Raw genomic sequence first — 19,523 nt, 5'->3', positions numbered from 1 at the left:
CAATGTTATCAGCTTTTATTCATAGAACCACCATGTTTATTTTAGAGTCAGTTTTCCGACTCTGAAATAAACATGTTCAACTCATGTGGGATTGTATTCCCAGACTCGACTTTCAACTTCCGAGACAACCCAAACATTGCGTAAATAACACAGCTGAAATCAAATATTCACTTCCTGCTTATGTACAAGCTAGTGGAAGTACAAGAGTTAGAAAATTATTAATTAAAATTCCCATCAGCCATTGTGACCCTAATTTTAGGACTTGCCATTGTGGCATATACTCACTGGACTATTTTCAGTATTAAAGTCAAGAAAATGTTGTTTTAATATTGCTGTTTTACATGCAAAATAATTAGAGATGCACCAAGAAACTGTCAGTTGACCAGAATCACATTGAAAAGAATACTCTATACTCAGTAGAAGTTGTTACCGAGTCTATAAAACTCAAAGTTGCCTATTTTTAGTGTTAATAAGGTGTTTAAAATGAAGTCTGATATGTACAGATATGTACAAAGGTAAAGAACACTTTCTATGACACGTTGAGTCATGTCTGAAGTTCATTCAGGTTGAGACAGCCAGAGAAAGCAAGACTAAAACAGATAACAGAAAGGCTTAAAAGCAGATAGCAAAGTTGTTATGTAGGATTTTATAAATGTTGGCAACCTTTTGGAAATCTCAGAATTAAGGATCAACATTTTTTTAGGGAATACAAATGGAAACTGCTGTTTTAGTAATGCTAACCATGCTAAACGTGGCTGACAGAAGATGCAAAATGTAATTTTGTCTTTGTTTTAAAATATTACTAAAACCCTGTATTACAGTGATTGGTCCTTCACATGAGTCACAATGTCAACTCAGCTTTATACCTAAAGAATTAAAGACTATTCATGATAGGAAGGTAAGAAAAGCATATTTTAAATTATGTTGTCATACTCTTTTATAATAGGCTTTTTAAACAAATCTGAAATATCCAAAATCAGTATTTTCAGGTCAAAGCTTTACAAATATGGGGGAATCAGAAACTGGACACCTTTTTATTGGTGCATCTCTAATAATAACTCATATACTGCTTGTTTTCACAATATGTTCAAATTTTAAACTACGACAATTCACAGATTAAATTCACAGATTAACTAATGTAGTACTTAAATATGAAGGATATTAATGCTGAATCTGATCTGTTCGTAGCTCCATCCTGGAAAATTGAGTCAGATTTGCCACGACTTAAAGCATACATTGTTGTCTGGCTTGTTGGCTTGCTACACACTGCTGGTGTATGTTATCCCTCCTGACCTACAACTGGTGCCCACACTGACTCAGCTAGACTGCAAGAAAGCGACACTGACACATGCCCAAGCATAAAGGCAGTACATCTCCCCATGGCCTGATATTACAAACAAATGTTAAGTAGTTAGCTCATTCCCTACCAAGATCCTTTATCAGGCTCCCAGCTATCCATATTCAATTAAAGCCCCCGTATATAGAAAATCAGTGTGCTCCTTTAGCCTTTTTTGTTGGCTTACATCTTTGAATCCTACTGTTGGAAGGAAAAAGACGGCTAATTTAATTAGCTGCGAGGACCCAAAAGATGGAAGGGTCTTGCAGTGCCAGTGGCTCTGCTTCAACAAGAGCAGACACTCACATGATATCAACCCCCCATCCTGGGCTTGCCAACTCCTACAGTGCAAAATCCAGCAGTGATTCTTTCCTCACAGCACAATCCAGGAGTTTCACCTTCCCCCTGCTTTCCTTTTTATTCCCTCCTTATCCAACCTCTTTTCTTGAAGTCATCCACGAGCATGCACACGCATGCAGAGCACATATTAGTATTTCTGCCTGACATTGTCTGGTTAATTTATTTGTGTGTGCTTCAACACGTCTGAATGTGGTTGCATTTATGCATCTGTGCAACCATGATTATATAAATTATGTATCAGGTGGTGAGGGTGTACAGCCCTCAGCTGCAGCAGGTAATAGATTGTTTCCATATCTGAAGCTTTGTAACAAAAGCATGTGAACAACATCTAATGAGAAGAAAGTAAAGAGAGACCTGGACATACCTGGCTATGTGGCGTTTTCCCAGAAACCTGAAGTGCTGAAGACAAAGCCTGAGAAAAAATAATATTTGCAATTGTCTTGAGTGAGACTGTGTTAGTTAAACAGGGAAAAGAGGGCATATGATCAAATTGTGCAGTACAAGAACTAGTCTAGATGCTGACACAAACAGGAAGCATAGAAAGTTAATTTGAAGCACTCCTCTGTGGATTGGGCCCTTAAACTAAAATTGCAGTGTGTTTTTCTTTTCTTGCTCTTGCTGTGTCATTATTTTCATCAGTTCCCTTCAGGCCATGTTCCCATTTCTTCTCATTTGCCTTTCCCCACCCCTGGCTGTCTCAGATTTCTTTCAAATTGCCTGTAGGTGACTTCTATACTCAGCAGAACAGGACCGGTGGTACCACACTTTCAACAAAAAAAGAAATTAAAAGCTCTTACTCCAGGATGTTAAAGAAGTCTGAGATCTCCTGGGGAATGGCCCTGTGCCAATAGGATACCAGCACATCTGGAAACCGTGAACAAAAGTCATCCAGTCACAAACATTTCTGATTGGTAGAGTATTTTTTTGCAAATCCAACATCCAAATGTTTTTCATGCTGCTAAGGAGACAAAGCTCAGAAAGATTTTGGAAAAGCAGAAAATAATATCGCACCACTTAAATGCTATATATCAAACAGTTTCACCACTGCTACATTCCAAAAACAAAAGACTTTGACACATCTGAGATGATTCACTGTGACAGGCAGTCATTACTGTGTTTAGGGTATAATAATAATCATCTTTATTGGTCATTGCACATGTACATTACAACAATATTTGTCCTCTGCATTTAACCCATCCCTTACAGGGAGCAGTGGCCTGCCATTGTGCGGCGCCCGGGGAGCATTCTGGGGCTAAGGGTCTTGCTCAGGGACCCAGAGTGGTAATCTGTGGGATATGAACCTGGCCCCTTGTGTCCCCTCTGGAACACAAACCTCCTGATCTAACCACTAGGCCACCACTCCCCCTAGGCCACCACTCCTAATTATGAAATTAGGGTTAACAGTATTGTTGAGCAGATTTTATATTGTGATGAACAAATAAAATCTATTAGCAAACAAATAAAAAAATAAGAGAGCCAAGGAATAGGTATTTTATTTGATTTAGCTTTTTTTTGTACCACGCGACTGAATTAACATGTGTGGAATTTGGAGCTCAACACCTTGAACTTGTTTTAATGCTCATCAAACCATTCCTGTGGCAGAGAGGATTATTCTGCTGAAAAAGGCTACAGCCATCAGAGAATGACATTGATGAAAGGGTGTACATAGTTTGCAACAATGCTTATCTAGGTGGCATGTGTCACAATAACTTAAACATTGATGGCAGGATCCAAGGTTTCCCTGAAGAACATTGCCCAAACCATCACACTGCCTTCGCCAGACTGCTTTCTTCCACTGCAGCATAGTATAAAAGAAAACATTATTTATCAGAGCAGGCTGCTCTTTTCCATTGTTCTATTATCCAGTTCTGGTAATCGCATGCCCAGACTCTGACTGGTCTGCAGCTATGCATCTCCATACATAGTGAACTATAATGCACTGGGCATTCTGCCACCCTTCTGTGATCCGTTGGATTGGACCAGGCTGATCTTCCCACACGTATCAAAGGATTTTGGCTGATCATAGCCCTGTCTCTAGTCTACTGTTCCTACCTACTCTGAACCAGTCTTCAAGCCATCACAACTGGCACCTCATCAAATTTGCTCAAACTCATACACCTGCCTATTTCTCCTCCTTCTAGCTCATCAACTCAGGGTACACAATGTTTATTTGCTCTCTATTATATCCCCACCAACTAAATTTGAGACGACATATGTTGTGAATTGGAACTATATAAATAAACTGAATTGAATTAACAGGCATCAGGTTGTAGAGATAATACGTGGTTTTTCCCCGTCCGTGGTCAAAATCTGATGAATGATCTGTGCATACCCAGAAACATACTGAGGGCTACAAAAAACAAAGAACGTTTACAAAGATAAAGGGTCAAAGTAGTTTTGGTCGAAGCACAAGTTTTAAGTTTGAAGAATTCCACCACAATTCATCTGGGTCATGGACTTAGCTGTCCTGTCCTAGTTATTGAAGAAAAAAAACATTTCTTACCTTCAGATAAGGTTTTCATGATGTGTAAAAAGCACATGAGGAGACTTCGGGTTTCTGCCTGGTCCAGTTTGTCACAGCGAGAACTGTAACCAATCAAAGACTGGGGACGGGCAAACTAAAACAGAGACACCAAAAAACAAATTCATTTAAAAATAATTAATTGGGGCGTGGTCATGGACCTTCATATCACATCTTCAGTAGATTTTAGGTGAAACTTCAGGATTTCAGAAAAGTCTGAACTGCACCAATCAATTGGTGCATCAACATAGGAATCAGAATATTTTCTCTTGATTGGTTCTGATTGGTGATTGGAGGGTCAAATACACAAAAATCAAAACAAAAAAAAGTACTATTCATTAAATGCTTAAAATCTAAGAACGAACACCATGTTCAGTCTTTAAAAACATCAACTAACATTATTGACTGCTATGGGTTTTAGTTTATTAGAAATCAGGTAAGTTATGGATACAACCTCTATCAAAGAATCTAATTTATTAAAAATGCAAAAACAATTTAATTGTAGCATTTTCTATTTGTACCTGCTCAACAATAAATTAAATCAATAGTATAGTATAGTATAGTATAGTATAGTATAGTATAGTATAGTATAGTATAGTATAGTATAGTACAGTACAGTACAGTACAGTACAGTATAGTATAGTATAGTATAGTATAGTATAGTATAGTATAGTATAGTATAGTATAGTATAGTATAGTATAGTATAGGATAGGATAGGATAGGATAAACCTGATTTCTGTAGAAAAGAGATCTGTAAATCATTGCAGGACTAAAACTTAAAAATGGTCTTGCATGTTTGCCCTTTTTAAAAACAAAAAACAGACTGTCCCAATTATTTTTTCTTTACCTACATCTTTTGTGTGTGATCTCAGTAAAAAGAACAGGATATGGGGCACTTTTCTCCAAAAACTCTTGCTTTATTTAACCTTATTTAGTAAATAGTTAGATTAGTGCCCTAATCTGTTTTTGAGTAAAAGTAGCTAGAGGTTTTACTTTCTTATTTAGATTCAAATTAAACTGAAAGCAAAATATGTGGGTAATGAAAAGATAGTTTATGCATTTCAATTTAGGAAGAATTTAATTTGTTGGCATCTTTTATGAAAATCTCCCCTCAATGAAAATTTGACCCTAAATTGTTATTTATAAAGTATATCTTCATCAACAAGCCTGGTTGGATGGACTAAGTTTTTGCCGACATCCAATTGTGGTTCAGGGGCTGTACCAAATTATTTGGCCCCCGGAACGCACTTTGGACACCACTGCTTTAAACATTCAAATGTACATGATGTACACAAATGATTGGCCTGAATTGCTTAATGTTTTCACTTTTTTAGAGCCAAAATCTTTATTCCATGGCGAAAAAGAAAATAGTTTGGAAAAGCCTAAGTTATTTTTGCCATTTTTACTCCTTTTAGAAGTACAAATATATAAAAAGCAAACACTAAGAGACAACAAGATGCCTTTCAACATTGTAGGTTCAATGGCCATTAACACAAACCAATGTCAGGATTTCCCATCATTACTGGTTCATATCTTGTCTCATTTTTTATATTTCTATTTTATTACATATATTTTAGAATTTATTTTTAGCAGACTCAAGATATAAAAATGCCAAAATGCACACATTACTCAAATGATTTCAGCACCATTATCAGATCTGCTTCTCATGTTATAAAGCACGTTATAATAGCTCTCAGTTTTTTTCCCTCTCACCTTTTCACATCCATCCATTTTTTCACTGTTTCTGTCACTGTTGCTAGGGTTGGAGTCCACACTGATCAGAGAACCTCGGGAATCAGCCTGGTTACCCATAGCAACCGCCAAGGATGAAAAAGCTGTTGCAGGGGAGGAGGTGCAGGAGGAGAATAGGAGGGAGATCAGCATCTCTGTTCTGAACCATATATTTCTGCAGAACATAGGCTGTTAATATAGACAGGCACATATTGCATGGGGTTACCTGTAATAGAATTGAGCACTTCTTTGGAAAAAGAGGCATCTACAGAGTTTCCATGGCGAGTCACAGGAATCACCCCTCCTGCCACACCCCCACTCACGCTTAAGTCATCTCGAGAGCCCTGCTAGGCGGGCAGCCAGAGAAGCAAAGAGAAAAAAGATTAAATGCTTTTAATCCACAGTGCTTAATGATATTATACTGCATCTAGGCTGCTATGATTGCAACATATATAGTTTTCAATAAGTCTGTTTAGTTCAGTCAAAGCCTCTGAGAACAAGGACATGTTTTCAGAAAAAAATGTCCTGTATGTAAAAGAATAACTGAAAAGGTATGGAAAATATAAAATACACAGTAAACAATTATGTTAAAGTAAAGCACTTTTTAAACTACCAAACCCTGGGCAGATATCTAAAAAAATGCATATAGATAATACAGTTTGGAGTAAAACAACTAATATTTGACAATAAACTTCAATCAAGAAGAAAAATAAGACTTGTTGGTACTTTCAAAGTCAGACAAATTAGGTTTAGCAGCTCAAAACTTCACAGCAGTTTAAACCTCTTGACATGCGTTAATGTAAGCTTTGAAATATCAAACCCCATTCATTCCCTGAACTTTCCGTAGTAAATTCAGAGCTAATCACATTTGCACAGTCACAGAAAATCACTGGTCTTTATTTACATATTTATGTTTTGCAGCTATACATCTATAAACACTGCAAGCTAGGTTTGCCGGGTATCAGAAACAACATCAGTCTCTATGACTTACTTGGTCACTGGACGTGAAGTAGATGGGGAAGATGTCCCTGAGGAAGAATCGAGGCATGTTGTCTAAAATCAATCCATAGAGAGGCAGATAGAGGGATGCGATTCTTGCTTGCTTCTCCTAGAAGAATCATCACATGACGACCATTGAAGGAAAGTCTCCACATGACAATCCAATTTAGTTTTAGAAAAATAGCATATTTTTTCATATTAACATGTATAACAAATGTTTCCTCTAGTCCTCTAGTTTTGGGCATTTCAAAAGGAAACCAAAAAACCAGCAAATTACTTTCAAACTACCACCTTTCCATTTTCCACTTTATTCCCTGTGGCACATTCAGTTTTGACTCAGACATCAAGAGACTGACTACAGTTCTGCTGTCTGTTGTGGTTGGCACCGCTTATCTGAGGGCAGATTACAGACTTAATCTGATTTAGTTACTTCCCAGCATTCATTAAGAAATTCAGTCCATTGGTTGCAGCTGCTACAAAGAATGACATGTCAGTGTGCATGTGTGTCTGTGGGTGTGAGTTCAAGTGTATGTGTGTTTGTATGGATGAGTCACAATGGAAAGATTTCTGGTGTACGTTCATGAGTCTTTTTTATGCCTTTTAGTTTTTTTCCAAGCCCAAATGTCTACCTTGGTGGCATAGCGTGAATCCAGAGAGTGTTTGGCCATTAAGGTCTTTAGGGTGGCCAAGGCTAGATGTCTCAGATCCTGCTCGTCCTGTAGAGCCAATCCCAGTTCTCGAAGCAGCAGTCCTGTGAGGAAGTGCTTCCTGCAGAACTCTCCAGTCAGGTTGTACTCAGGCACTGAAACTAAACCAAATAGTACACGTGAACTGCAAAAAATGTTTTATAAAGCTTGTGACAATGTTTGGTTGCACTCGGTTCATTCGAGAAAATAGGCTGATCCAAGAATTGTGTGATGCTGAAGGTCATAGTTAAGATGACTTTACTTCAGATGTTTAACAAGGCAGCTGAAAAGTTTTGCAGAGCAACATTTTGCAATCTCATGAAATTAGATAATTTATTTGGGTGAAGCATGTCAAACAAATGCATGTTGGCAGTGGACAATTTTCTGTGTAGCATGGCCTTCTTTCAAGACTTGACTGTTGAGATTGAAAAATCTAGCAGACAGTAGTAAAAACTGTATTTATGAATCCTCCACATTATATAGTCTGCTAACATTAGCCAGAGGTGGGAGAGTAGCCAGCAACTGTATTTAAGTAAGAGCAGGATTAAATCAAGTAAAAAGTAATTATTCAAAAAATACTTGTGTTAAAAAAGGTATTTGGTGAGAAACTACTGAGAAAAGCAACTTAGTAACAGTAGTTTGAGTGTAAAGTCTGATTTATTTCTTACAAACCATGTAATCAGACAGACAAAATGTGAATAACTAATAGATAACTGTAATAATTTGCAAATTCTGCTATTTACAAAACATTACAACAAAATAACAAATGTACATTGATACACATTTTCACATACATTTTTTTTCACAGTGTAAAGCAATTGAAACCGGTACGTACAACACAAAATGCATGTATGTTTGAACAATGCAACTACTTCGAGTGACAATATATATTGTGTACTTTATATTCCCTGCCCTCCAAATGGCAAAGGAGGCTCAGCAGATAGAAAATACTATTAGAACAAGGTAGCTTATGCACATATAAGTCTTACATCACCATAAACTGTGTGGGTCTCGGTTTGTGCATATTTTGTTAAAACCTGCTTAACGAGAGGAGGGCAGAGAAGCCAGGTAAAAGTAGTGTTACATCAAAAGAACATAACATAAATAAAGGTTAAAAGTACGGTCCAGTCAAACTATCCTCAAAAGTAAATGTAACTCAACTAAATATACAGTTCTGCATCTGAAAATATTGTTATCAGTACATATTTAAATTCAGATATCGGATCAGATCTGAATCCTAAAACCTGGATAATTAAACCATTCTTAATTCCGTTGACGCTGAGCAAAGAATTATGACAAGACAAACAAAACATGCAACAGTACAAAGGAATGAGTTGACATATTTACCATGAGTGTTTTGCAGCTCTGGGGATGCATGATCTGACATGGTCAAATGCAACGATAGAAAAATGGCACAAAGAGAAGGACAAATGGACATAATGTTCATAAACAGATGAGAATGAGATCTACTCAGTGTATGACTTTAACCACATAAATATAAGCAGCTGTGAGCTCCAGGGTCTCTTACCAGTGATGCGAGCAGAAGGGAGTGGCAGACTGAGAGGGATATAGTGCTCATGGTTGCACACCTCCCTTAGGAACTCAAATTTGAGCTCACGGAGAACCTATTAGTCACATAGGAAATGAAAAGAAATGTGGTATTTACAATATTTACAGTTGTCACAAGCTTCCAAGTTATTTCCATACACTTAATATATTTGTTTACCAGAATTTTGTTACCTTGCTGTCTGTAGAAGTAATCATATTTATGTAGTTGCTTATCAGTTTAAATGTGAAGCCTCTGTCCATCAGTGTAAAACAGCGCTGCAAACACACACAGTCAAATCAGAGACTCAGTTAAAGGTTGAAGGAAATATGTGACGCATATAAAATTTTCAGCTTGATCAGCCATGACCATTAATCAGCCAGTCGGAAACTCAGAAATAAAAAATTTTTCTAGCCGGTAAGCAAATCAGACTAAGCACAACCAGGTCATGTTAACATCAGGACTCTCAGTGTGGACACTGTAAATGAAGAAAAACGACCTAAAGTGGACTATTTTCAGTATCAGTAAATTGTTTCAAATGAAGTCAGAGGAAGCACAGAGATGTAAGAAGCTATATAGGACACCATGTTTTCTATGACATGCAGAGAGATGTTTGAGATTCATTCGGAGTGTGAGAGAGCAAGACATTCACCAGTTAACAGGAAGGCTGAATGGAGTATACATTAATCTGTTTTATCCTTTTGAGCTCTCAACCACTGCCATGAAACGGGCTGGATTGGAAATTGTTAGTAGCCATTTAGAAATCTCACAGTTAAGGCATGATTAATGTTCTCTAGAGAACACAGATGGACACTGCTGTTTTTGTTGTGCTAGTAGCGCTAAGCATGCTAATTGCTAATATCAGATGTTAAAGCCAGTTTAAAATTTCATATTCATATCTTTGAATTAAAATATTAGTAAAACCTGGTTTTACAGCAACTACTCTCTTATGTAGTACACATTACATCATTCCTGCTCCTAAAATAAATATATATTGATCACTCATGGCAGGAAGGCTAGAAAGTATTTCCAGTACTGTTCCTATATCTCCCTATGTTCAAGTTCTTCAAGACAGATTGGAATCTGCTGAGAATGGTATCAACACGTCAAAGCTTTCCAATGCATTTCTAGTTATGTGCAAACTTTTTCCACAGTATGCAATGACTGCTTCAAAACCAAAAAGCTGTAAGGGATTCAGAGCTGTGCTGTGTGTTTTCATTTTTCCATACTTTGCGCTCACCTTGACAAAAGATGCCACCGCTGAGTTCGCACTGCGGGTTTCTTCTACCAGGTCTTTGTACTTCCAAAAAATGTGTTCAGACACCGTCTCCACCAGTGTCTCCATGCGGCTCAGGTAGGACGAGGGAAAACGTTGGGGCCTCGGAAGCTGTGACACAGCAGTAAGCAATCATCAAAAGAGCCTGAATATGAGGTTATAGATGTTCTTTTTGAAATGCAATTTGATGGTGGTGCCTACGGTGGCAATTTACCTTTAGTTTGTCAGAGTCAACCAAATGATGGGCCATGGACTTGACTATGAGGTCAAAGAAGAACCAGGAGAACTGAAACAATAAAAATGGCAATGCAATTATTCTGCTTCAATATTTCATTTAAGTCTATAACTTTACAGATTATCTCCTGAACATTTTGTGCCGAGAACAAATACAAATATATTTGGTTTAGTGAGTAGAGACTAACCTTCAGAACATTTCTGACTGCTGCCTGCTCATTGCTCTTCAGATCAAAGGTCATCCCCTTAGCCAGCTCTTCATGAACCGTCCTAAAGCCATGATCCTCCGACTTAAACACATACTGCAAGAAAACAAACAGAAAAACTCAGGTTACGGGTTATATATTTTTTTTCTATCTGACATTGTAGTTTAGTAATATTATTGATATTTTGAGGAGTGTTCACAAAAGTGTAGAGTAAGCAGAAATTTTAAATAGAAAACTATGCCACATTTAAACTTTAGTTTTTAATACAAAGTTAACATATTTCTTAACGCACAAGTGCAAATTAAAAAATGTAAAGACGCAATGATTTTTTAAAATCCAGTTTATATTGGATGAGAATATACAAAAAAGCAAAAGGTTATAATCATTATAACCTCTCACAGGCTCACTCAGCAGTTTAAATTGGACACCACTTCATCATGCTAGTCTGTTACTATGGCAACCTCGGTTCCATTAGCTCTGCTGGTCATCTCCTCGTCCCTCCTAGCACTCCCTTTCTGCTGTTGCCTCGTCAGACTCTGCAGTTTTCCTGCTCTATGGGCAACATGAAGTGGGTCTTGTGGGTTTTTCCAGCTCTTTTGTCTATGTTCCTCTATGATTTTCCCTCTATAAACAAACATGTCTTGTCTTTCTCACTGAAAGGGCTGAATGTGCTAGATATGTCTCCTTCTCTGCTCCATTTCTCTCTTTGTGCGTATGTTTGTGTGTCTGTTTCTAAAAACTGTCCATGGCTCTCTCATGCTCAAACACATACATATATGTACATACAAACACATAAAGCTTCTGTTTCTCCTTTTTTTACCTTAATTTTTTTTCCATAGCAAGATTTGCAAATATCTTTGAAAAAAAACTGCTTTCAAAGCATTGTGTGATCTTCCTGAGCATAACTAGCAACATGCAAAAATAAACTTTTCCCCAGTTTCCCACACAACACACATTAATCTGTTACAGTTTACCTTAATATAAGACTGTAGGAAATGATCCAGATTTTCTTCATGACACTTGCCAACAATATGAACCAACACTCTGTAGAAACAGAATTACAACAAAGAGTTACTTTCACATAATAATCTACCTATCAATCCAATACCTTCATTGCTTTTCTTCTTTTCAGTAATTCGGGACTATTATACAATATAAAAGTCATCTCCCATTAATTACAAATGATTGTGTATTAAATTTATTTTATTATTATTGGTATTGCAGGCCTTTGACATAGTCACTAAATCAACACCAGTCCCTTTGAAATGTTTAAGGACCCTGCAGTGCCACTGTTTACCTGGTGGTGACAGTAGTGACCTCATCATTGTCATTCTGAGTCAGAACCTTGAACAGCTGGTTGAAAAGAACAGGCAAAAACCGAACAATCACTGGGATTTTCTCCATGCTGAGGAGACCCTGCAGATGTATAAGGAGCAAAAGGAAAACAAATGAGCAAGGTGATAAAAATAAATTAAAAACAGGCTCAAAAAGTCATGACATGCAGTTGCACTCATTAAACGTATGAGTTACAGGACAATGCACTTGGTTTCTGTCTCAGTTACAGCTTTACGAAATAGGAGCAGATTTAGCTGGCTTTTCTCTGACCTTCAGGCAGTTGAGGAAGTTGGAGGTAGGAGGCTGAGAGAGGTCCAGCTCTCTCTTCTGGCACTGCTGGAAGAAACGGTTCAGGTGGGGGTCCTGGCAAAAAAAGACGGGTTCATGAAAATCAGCAGCCAGCAGCTGAAACATTACTTACAGAGCTCCTTCCTTTTTAAAGGCAATGCAATACCTCAGCTATATTTTAAAGGTTTGAAGTAAATCACATTATCTACCTGAAATAATATGTTTGAATTAAAAAGCAACAGAAAACTATAAATCAGTGACAAGTATTTGGTTTCATTTGCAGATGAATAGACCACTTTAAGCAAATAAATGTTACTTAAAACACTTAATTTTATGGAGTCAAATTTTGGCTAAATCTAAAAATCTCCTGTTGTAGAAAGAGGAAAATATTCAAAACATATGCGTCCACTTTAGAAAGAGTTATTGTGATTTTTCATGAATGTATATTTATTTTGTTTAGAAAATCACTTTTGACAGCATGTGCTGATGCGACAATTTCTTTGTAAATTAGTCTTGCATTTTGCTGGTTAAATTAAATCCGAGTTGTTCTAATCTAAGCCCATAAAAGAACTCCTCTGCAGATTGCCAAACAGCATTTAGTTGGAAAACTGAATAGAAACATGTGCATTCACATATGCAAGTCCGATTAACTTGACATTGGTTTGCATGTGAAAACGTTTTGCAAAATTGCTCAACAAGGCACATTTTGTCACACACAAGGTGTCTCTCTTGAATTTTAAAGCTGTGGTTTCGTATTCTGAAACATATGTTGACAAATTTTAAAATGTTTTTTACATAGGTCTAAATGTAATGAAATGAAGCAAATTTTGCATTCCTGTCACATATATGAATTGTGGGAATTATTGATAAACACCCCTTCCTATATATGTTGTTTATGTATGTGTTACTTTCCTGTGAAGTGACCATCTCATTTACTTATTTTTCCAGACCAAATGATTATCTGACTATCTGAGGATTATTCAACACTCTATACTATATGTTCTTCCAAGTGGTCAATGAATAATAGCTGCTAATCAGAAATAAGTCACACTGCCCCCTCATTTCACCCACTTTAAGCAATTGGGATGCCATGGCGAGTGAAGTTGTGTGGTCAGAGATTTTTTTTTATAGAATTCAATTATTTTAAGTAACATTATTATTGTGCCATTGCTGCACCATTTGTATAGCCTTTACAAGGGTTTCAAAGCAGTATGACCTATAAGTGGCATACATTGAGTCTCCTTTTTGTGATGCTCATGTAGAGGATTTTTTTTAACATGTTCGAAAAATCCATAGCAGCCTATATTTTGTCTGCAGATCAGATTATGTTTTGCTAAAGTAACAGATGAGTGGAAAGGCAAAGCCTCGAGCATTATTTTCATACGTCATAGAAACCAAAGGAAGAGGTGCAAAAGTGTGTAGAGGGTATCAAGTCGAGGAGCTTCCAAGGGTTTGGTAAAATACTGCGTTAGTTACTGGTTGTCATCTGCATGTTTTTAAAGTACTCAAAGTATATAGTAAAGAGACGTGTGAATGTACTGCAAAATATAAAAACAACAAGATGCTCCAAACACAGTGGACTGACTTACCTGAGTGTAAACTGTTGAAATGACATTGGTGGACACTTTGAAGATTGCCTTTCCTCCATCAACCCATTTCACATCGGCTCCATTCTGGTTAAAGGAAATGAAACAGCTTGAGTTGTAACACTAGACACACCACGTTACACTCCAAATTCAACAGCCTTTATACATCTATTTTGTATAAAACCGTATTATACAAAAGACATAGCTACAGTCATCTCCTAATCTCTTTACATCCATCCCTGTTACTCTCACCTTGGTGTTGCTGGCGTCTTTGATGGCCAGGTATCCAGGTGGCAGGTTGCAGGATACAGGAATGCTGAACTCCTGAGATGACACTCGACCTTCTTTAAGTATTGGCAACCAAGAATATCCCACTGACAGAAAGTAAAGAGCATGTAATTTTTTTTAAGGGGTGAAAAAAGAAACCAATAAGATAGATCCCACATAAGCCCAAAACCTGACTCAGGATTTAGCACCTTCTCACCTGGGGTCTCTAACGCCTCTTTCCTTTTCGAGCTTGTCTTTGCATTGATGTCACATGTGACGTGGTAAAAAGAGAAAAGTAGATGGTGCTTTTCATGCAGGTGAATAGGAAGCTCAATCTTCACCTGCAGAAACAGAAACATTAGGCGAGGGGTAAGAAAATGTGACTCTCTTCAAGATCCAATTAATCCCTAAGAGCTGACTACTGATTGCTCCTGTTCCAGCTCACCTCATCGTAGAAATCAGGGTTCTGAGAGTGATGTAGGACAGTGGAACAGGCTGCTGTGGTGAAGACTGGTCCTCCTGGCTTGCCATAGATGCACTAAACATAGCAATCCCCCATGTTAGCGGAAACATATTTTGGGGAACAAATGTATCACATAATTCCAATAAAAATCCCATCAAGATTTTCTTTAAAGTTGGATAATGTTCTACCTTCAATGGTTTGGCAACTTCTTCGTCTGAGCTGCGGAACTCTACATAGACTGCAATGTTACGAGCCTGTGGACAAGAAGACCATTATGATACTAATGAGTGAACACATAAACCACATAAAGAATGTTCATACTAAGGGGACTGCTGAAAGTAATTTAACATTTGACTCGCATCCCTTTTTATAGACGCTAAGTGAGGGTTTACTTCAACAAAACTCACCTTGGCAAAACTCTTCTGGCTGTCGTACTTGAGGTGTTTCGGGTAAACATAGATGTGATTTCTGTAGACACGGTGTGGTTGTGTGAACTTAGTGGTGTCCTGTACAAACTCCTCCACCTCAATAGTGGGCTGGTGTTTGCTCAGCTCTTCAAAAGGCTTCACCGGAACATAAGAGGAAGTCACGCAGTCTGAAAGAACGGTTTTTGGGTTAGATTAGAGACCTGACAGAAGCAGGGAGTGGAGAAGTATTGGGATACATACTGGGATGCTCCATTGGAGCATTTTCTATTGCTATATCCAGGGTTCCAGGTACTGTCTGCAGTTTACTGGTCTTCTCAGCTCTGCAAGTAAAAAAAGGTGAAAAAGATTAAAACAAAACGTTAGTGATGACTCTACATCCTATTGTGAAGATAAGCATGCAATCTTTTCTTATGTAAGCTATCTCACCTCCTGTATTCAGAAACCAACTTTATTAGGTCATCTGTAGAAATCTTGTTGCTCTCCTGTTTGAAAAGATGCGAAAAACGGGACTCACGGTCCAGCCCACCATGGCTGTCCTTAAACACCGGCCTATTGTAGACAGAAAGGAAAACAAATTATAAATAACCTGAGAGCAACTAGATAAAAACATTTTGCAATGAGACATCACTCACCTTATGGACCAGGCAAATGGCATGCGGTACTTCCCTAGTTTGTTGCAAAACTGCTTGTTGGATTTCAAAGTCTTCTGCACAGTCTGTCCAAGATACAAGCAAATAAATGTTGACAAGTGGAGACTTTAATAAGATGCCACAGCTTACATTTTTGTGATCAGCCTTAAATTCTAGCTAACCCTGATAGAAAGACAGACTAATTCAGGGGATTGTTTGATGCAGAAACACTGGCAGCTGGTTGAATATACGCTGATTAACTTAGCTGTCTGAAACAGGGCCCACATGGAGCGCTGCCAGTGTGAGAAAGCAAGAAAACATTTTGAATAAGATCTTGGAAAAACCAAATTTTTGAACGGTCCTGCTATTTAGCGATGAAGATAAATCCTGGCTTTACAGGAAAAACCTTTTCAAAATGTCAGTCTAAGTAGTTTTTTTTAGATTAGGTAATTTAGCCTTACGCCTTAAAATTCCTTATGAATTTCATACACATATTTCTACAGTGAACAGGCTTTACATATGGAACCTGCAAAAACCAAAGACTGGAAGGAAGGAAAGAAGAATAAAAAGTTGGAGGAAAGACACAGGGAAGACAGAAGGACACAGCAGGAAGATACAAAGAGACAAAGGGAAGGAAGTTAGGAAAAAACACAAGGAAGGGAGAACAGAAGTAGGAATGAAAGTTAATGGGAAGGAAGAACACAGGGAGGGGAGGAAGTAAACACACAAGTAAGAATGTTTTGAAAGGAAGATAAGACATATGAAAGCAAGCTATGAATGAAGAACAGTGACACCGTGAAAAAGGGAAGGAAGCGAGGACAGACTTCTAGACAATAGGATGGAGAATAAAGAACGGAAATACAAATATTTTTCCATACTTATCAAGACTTGGAATATGTTGAAATCAAATTCTGTCGTTTTGTAGACTGAAAAAGCATAAAACAAAAACTAACCTTGCTCGAGTCAGTATTTTTGATGTAGGGTTCAGTCCCGGACGCAATGTTTCCCATCAGCACCTTTTCCACTCTTGCTACCATGACAATGTCAGTGTGGGGGTTGGTAACTGAGAAAATGGCCTGCAAGCAAACAATGGAAAAGTTGACTGCTAGAGTCAATCTACAGGGTGAAGGTGCTATAAAGCGAACATACCAGGAAAAACATGTACCTGTTTGGGGAAGCAGAGCCACTGCTCCAAGTCCGGACTGAGGTGACAATCACCTGGCTTTCTCTCAGCAGGAGAGCACAGGCCGTTTTCTTGAACTCCAACCCCAGAACCTACACCAACCGGCCTGTTGGGGCAGCTTCCAAGCATCTGGCGCACATCTTCGTGATTTAAGTCTATGTGGAAGTCCGCAGAAACCTTTCTCCCTTCTCGTATGTCCAGCAGAGCCAGCGACACGAAGAAGGGCTCAATCTAATGGAAGAGATTTCAGTATGTCAGTGTCTGCACATTTACAGCAACTTTATTTAAACCATTATATTATTAATTATAAGTCCTTTTTCAGTCACTCTAGTTGAATTAGCAACATATCCTGTCCTCACATTTGTGATAGGTCCAGTTTCACTTTCAGTGACGCAGCCCTGTAGCATCAGATTAAGAGATTTGCAAGTTATCATGAATCTTCTGCCCAGCTTCTCCTCAAACGGACGGACTGGTGCACCATCAGACAAAGAATGTTCAGTCCGAGGGCTCCTCAAAACCTGCGGTTGGATAAACACTCTTATTTTTTTATTCCAAAGAGGAATAAAATGGGCAAATGCAAACACAGAAACCATAAACTGCAGCAGTAGATGAAATCCCAAACTGAAGCTCTAAATAAAACAATAAAGGCTTTAAAAAATATAAAAGTAAAAAAAAAACTAAAACATCTTACAGGAGTGTCGGGATCAAGAGAAAACAGATTCAACCGTTCTTCTCTTCTGGCAGAGCGAATACCCTCATCTGTTTCTGAAATATACTGCAAAGAGATGAATAGCAGTAAAACAGTATGTTAGAGTACTACACCAGTAAATCCAAAATGTTGCAATTCTGATGCGAATTAAAAGAAGAGATCATATTTCATTAATTCATATCATCACTCTGTGAGGCAGACACCCTGTCTACTTCTAAGACTAGGCTTATAACTTACCCTTTTGATAAAGCTTATAGTTAGAGTTGCTTAGCGTTATCGCAAGCTATCTCTTTATTTCTGCTGCTATATGCTTAGGCTGTTGGAGGTTTTTTCTCTGCTACTTTTTCTTACTACTTTCCAATTTTGCTTCCCATATGAGGGACTGCTGCAAATTAAAAGTTGATGCAACCAACTGTTCACGTAATCATGCTCATTCAGGAGGGGGGATTTCTGCAAAGTAAGCGACTCAATACAATTGTCTGGGTTCCCACAGATAGATGTTTCCCAACTGGTATAAAAAACTGTACTTGGCTGCATTGTATTATAACTTGGATCAAATTGGATTTTATGTGATTCACCTTAAATTTGTTTGTACTATTGGATTACCTTTATTATTCACTCCTGTGTAGGAGGTGGATCTATTTGTCTTGTAGAGTGCCTTGAGACTATGTTAATTTTGAGTTGGTGCTATATATACAGTACAGACCAAAAGTTTGGACACACCTTCTCATTCAAAGAGTTTTCTTTATTTTCATGACTATGAATATTGTAGCTTCACACTGAAGGCATCAAAACTATGAATTAACACATGTGGAATTATATACTGAACAAAAAAGTGTGAAACAACTGAAAATATGTCTTATATTCTAGGTTCTTCAAAGTAGCGACCTTTTGCTTTGATTACTGCTCCACACACTCTTGGCATTCTGTTGATGAGCTTCAAGAGGTAGTCACCTGAAATGGTTTTCCAACAGTCTTGAAGGAGTTCCCAGAGATGCTTAGCACTTGTTGGCCCTTTTACCTTCACTCTGCGGTCCAGCTCACCCCAAACCATCTCGATTGGGTTCAGATCCGGTGACTGTAGAGGCCAGGTCATCTGGAGCAGCACCCCATCATTCTCCTTCTTGGTCAAATAGCCCTTACACAGCCTGGAGGTGTGTTTGGGGTCATTGTCCTGTTGAAAAATAAATGATGGTCCAACTAAATGCAAACCAGATGGAATAGCATGCCGCTGCAAGATGCTGTGGTAGCCATGCTGGTTCAGTATGTCTTCAATTTTGAATAAATCTCCAACAGTGTCACCAGCAAAGCACCCCCACACCATCACACCTCCTCCTCCATGCTTCACGGTGGGAACCAGGCATGTAGAGTCCATCCGTTCACCTCTTCTGTGCCGCACAAAGACACGGTGGTTGGAACCACAGATCTCAAACTTGGACTCATCAGACCAAAGCACAGATTTCCACTGGTCTAATGTCCATTCCTTGTGTTCTTTAGCCCAAACAAGTCTCTTCTGCTTGTTGCATGTCCTCAGCAGTGGTTTCCTAGCAGCTATTTTACCATGAAGGCCTGATTCAAACAGTCTCCTCTTACCAGTTGTTCTAGATATGTGTCTGCTGCTAGAACTCTGTGTGGCATTGACCTGTTCTCTAATCTGAGCTGCTGTTAACCTGCAATTTCTGAGGCTGCTGACTCGGATGAACTTATCATCCGCAGCAGAGGTGACTCTTGGTCTTCCT

At 38.2% G+C, this 19,523-nt stretch overlaps 1 protein-coding gene across 10 annotated transcripts in view; it reads right to left on the bottom strand.

The window, feature by feature from the left end:
* The window catches only part of dock10 (dedicator of cytokinesis 10), a 90,654-nt gene that overhangs the window by 14,195 nt on the left and 56,936 nt on the right, over positions 1 to 19,523 (bottom strand). For 7 of the 10 annotated variants that reach the window (XM_047391811.1, XM_047391814.1, XM_047391816.1 and 4 more), the window contains exons 10-38: positions 17,767 to 17,850; positions 17,435 to 17,593; positions 17,058 to 17,306; positions 16,846 to 16,968; positions 15,896 to 15,978; positions 15,690 to 15,812; positions 15,504 to 15,583; positions 15,243 to 15,430; positions 15,024 to 15,089; positions 14,818 to 14,910; positions 14,590 to 14,713; positions 14,358 to 14,479; positions 14,109 to 14,192; positions 12,502 to 12,594; positions 12,194 to 12,312; positions 11,871 to 11,940; positions 10,879 to 10,992; positions 10,671 to 10,742; positions 10,421 to 10,567; positions 9,375 to 9,458; positions 9,163 to 9,259; positions 8,982 to 9,014; positions 7,578 to 7,756; positions 6,941 to 7,057; positions 6,176 to 6,296; positions 5,932 to 6,053; positions 4,200 to 4,314; positions 2,494 to 2,560; positions 2,061 to 2,108 (exon numbers count right to left, since the gene is read on the bottom strand). In XM_047391811.1, coding sequence (XP_047247767.1) covers positions 2,061 to 2,108; positions 2,494 to 2,560; positions 4,200 to 4,314; positions 5,932 to 6,053; positions 6,176 to 6,296; positions 6,941 to 7,057; positions 7,578 to 7,756; positions 8,982 to 9,014; positions 9,163 to 9,259; positions 9,375 to 9,458; positions 10,421 to 10,567; positions 10,671 to 10,742; positions 10,879 to 10,992; positions 11,871 to 11,940; positions 12,194 to 12,312; positions 12,502 to 12,594; positions 14,109 to 14,192; positions 14,358 to 14,479; positions 14,590 to 14,713; positions 14,818 to 14,910; positions 15,024 to 15,089; positions 15,243 to 15,430; positions 15,504 to 15,583; positions 15,690 to 15,812; positions 15,896 to 15,978; positions 16,846 to 16,968; positions 17,058 to 17,306; positions 17,435 to 17,593; positions 17,767 to 17,850 — 3,176 coding nt within the window. The remainder of the gene's footprint in view (positions 1 to 2,060; positions 2,109 to 2,493; positions 2,561 to 4,199; positions 4,315 to 5,931; positions 6,054 to 6,175; positions 6,297 to 6,940; positions 7,058 to 7,577; positions 7,757 to 8,981; positions 9,015 to 9,162; positions 9,260 to 9,374; positions 9,459 to 10,420; positions 10,568 to 10,670; positions 10,743 to 10,878; positions 10,993 to 11,870; positions 11,941 to 12,193; positions 12,313 to 12,501; positions 12,595 to 14,108; positions 14,193 to 14,357; positions 14,480 to 14,589; positions 14,714 to 14,817; positions 14,911 to 15,023; positions 15,090 to 15,242; positions 15,431 to 15,503; positions 15,584 to 15,689; positions 15,813 to 15,895; positions 15,979 to 16,845; positions 16,969 to 17,057; positions 17,307 to 17,434; positions 17,594 to 17,766; positions 17,851 to 19,523) is intronic. The other 3 variants (XM_047391808.1, XM_047391817.1, XM_047391810.1) reach the window with 2 other exon arrangements.

Source organism: Girardinichthys multiradiatus, chromosome 18, assembly GCF_021462225.1.
Source record: "Girardinichthys multiradiatus isolate DD_20200921_A chromosome 18, DD_fGirMul_XY1, whole genome shotgun sequence".
In the NCBI taxonomy this organism is placed as follows: domain Eukaryota; kingdom Metazoa; phylum Chordata; class Actinopteri; order Cyprinodontiformes; family Goodeidae; genus Girardinichthys; species Girardinichthys multiradiatus.
Note: the sequence above shows the minus strand (reverse complement) of the source record. Positions and strands in the feature narration are given on the sequence as shown.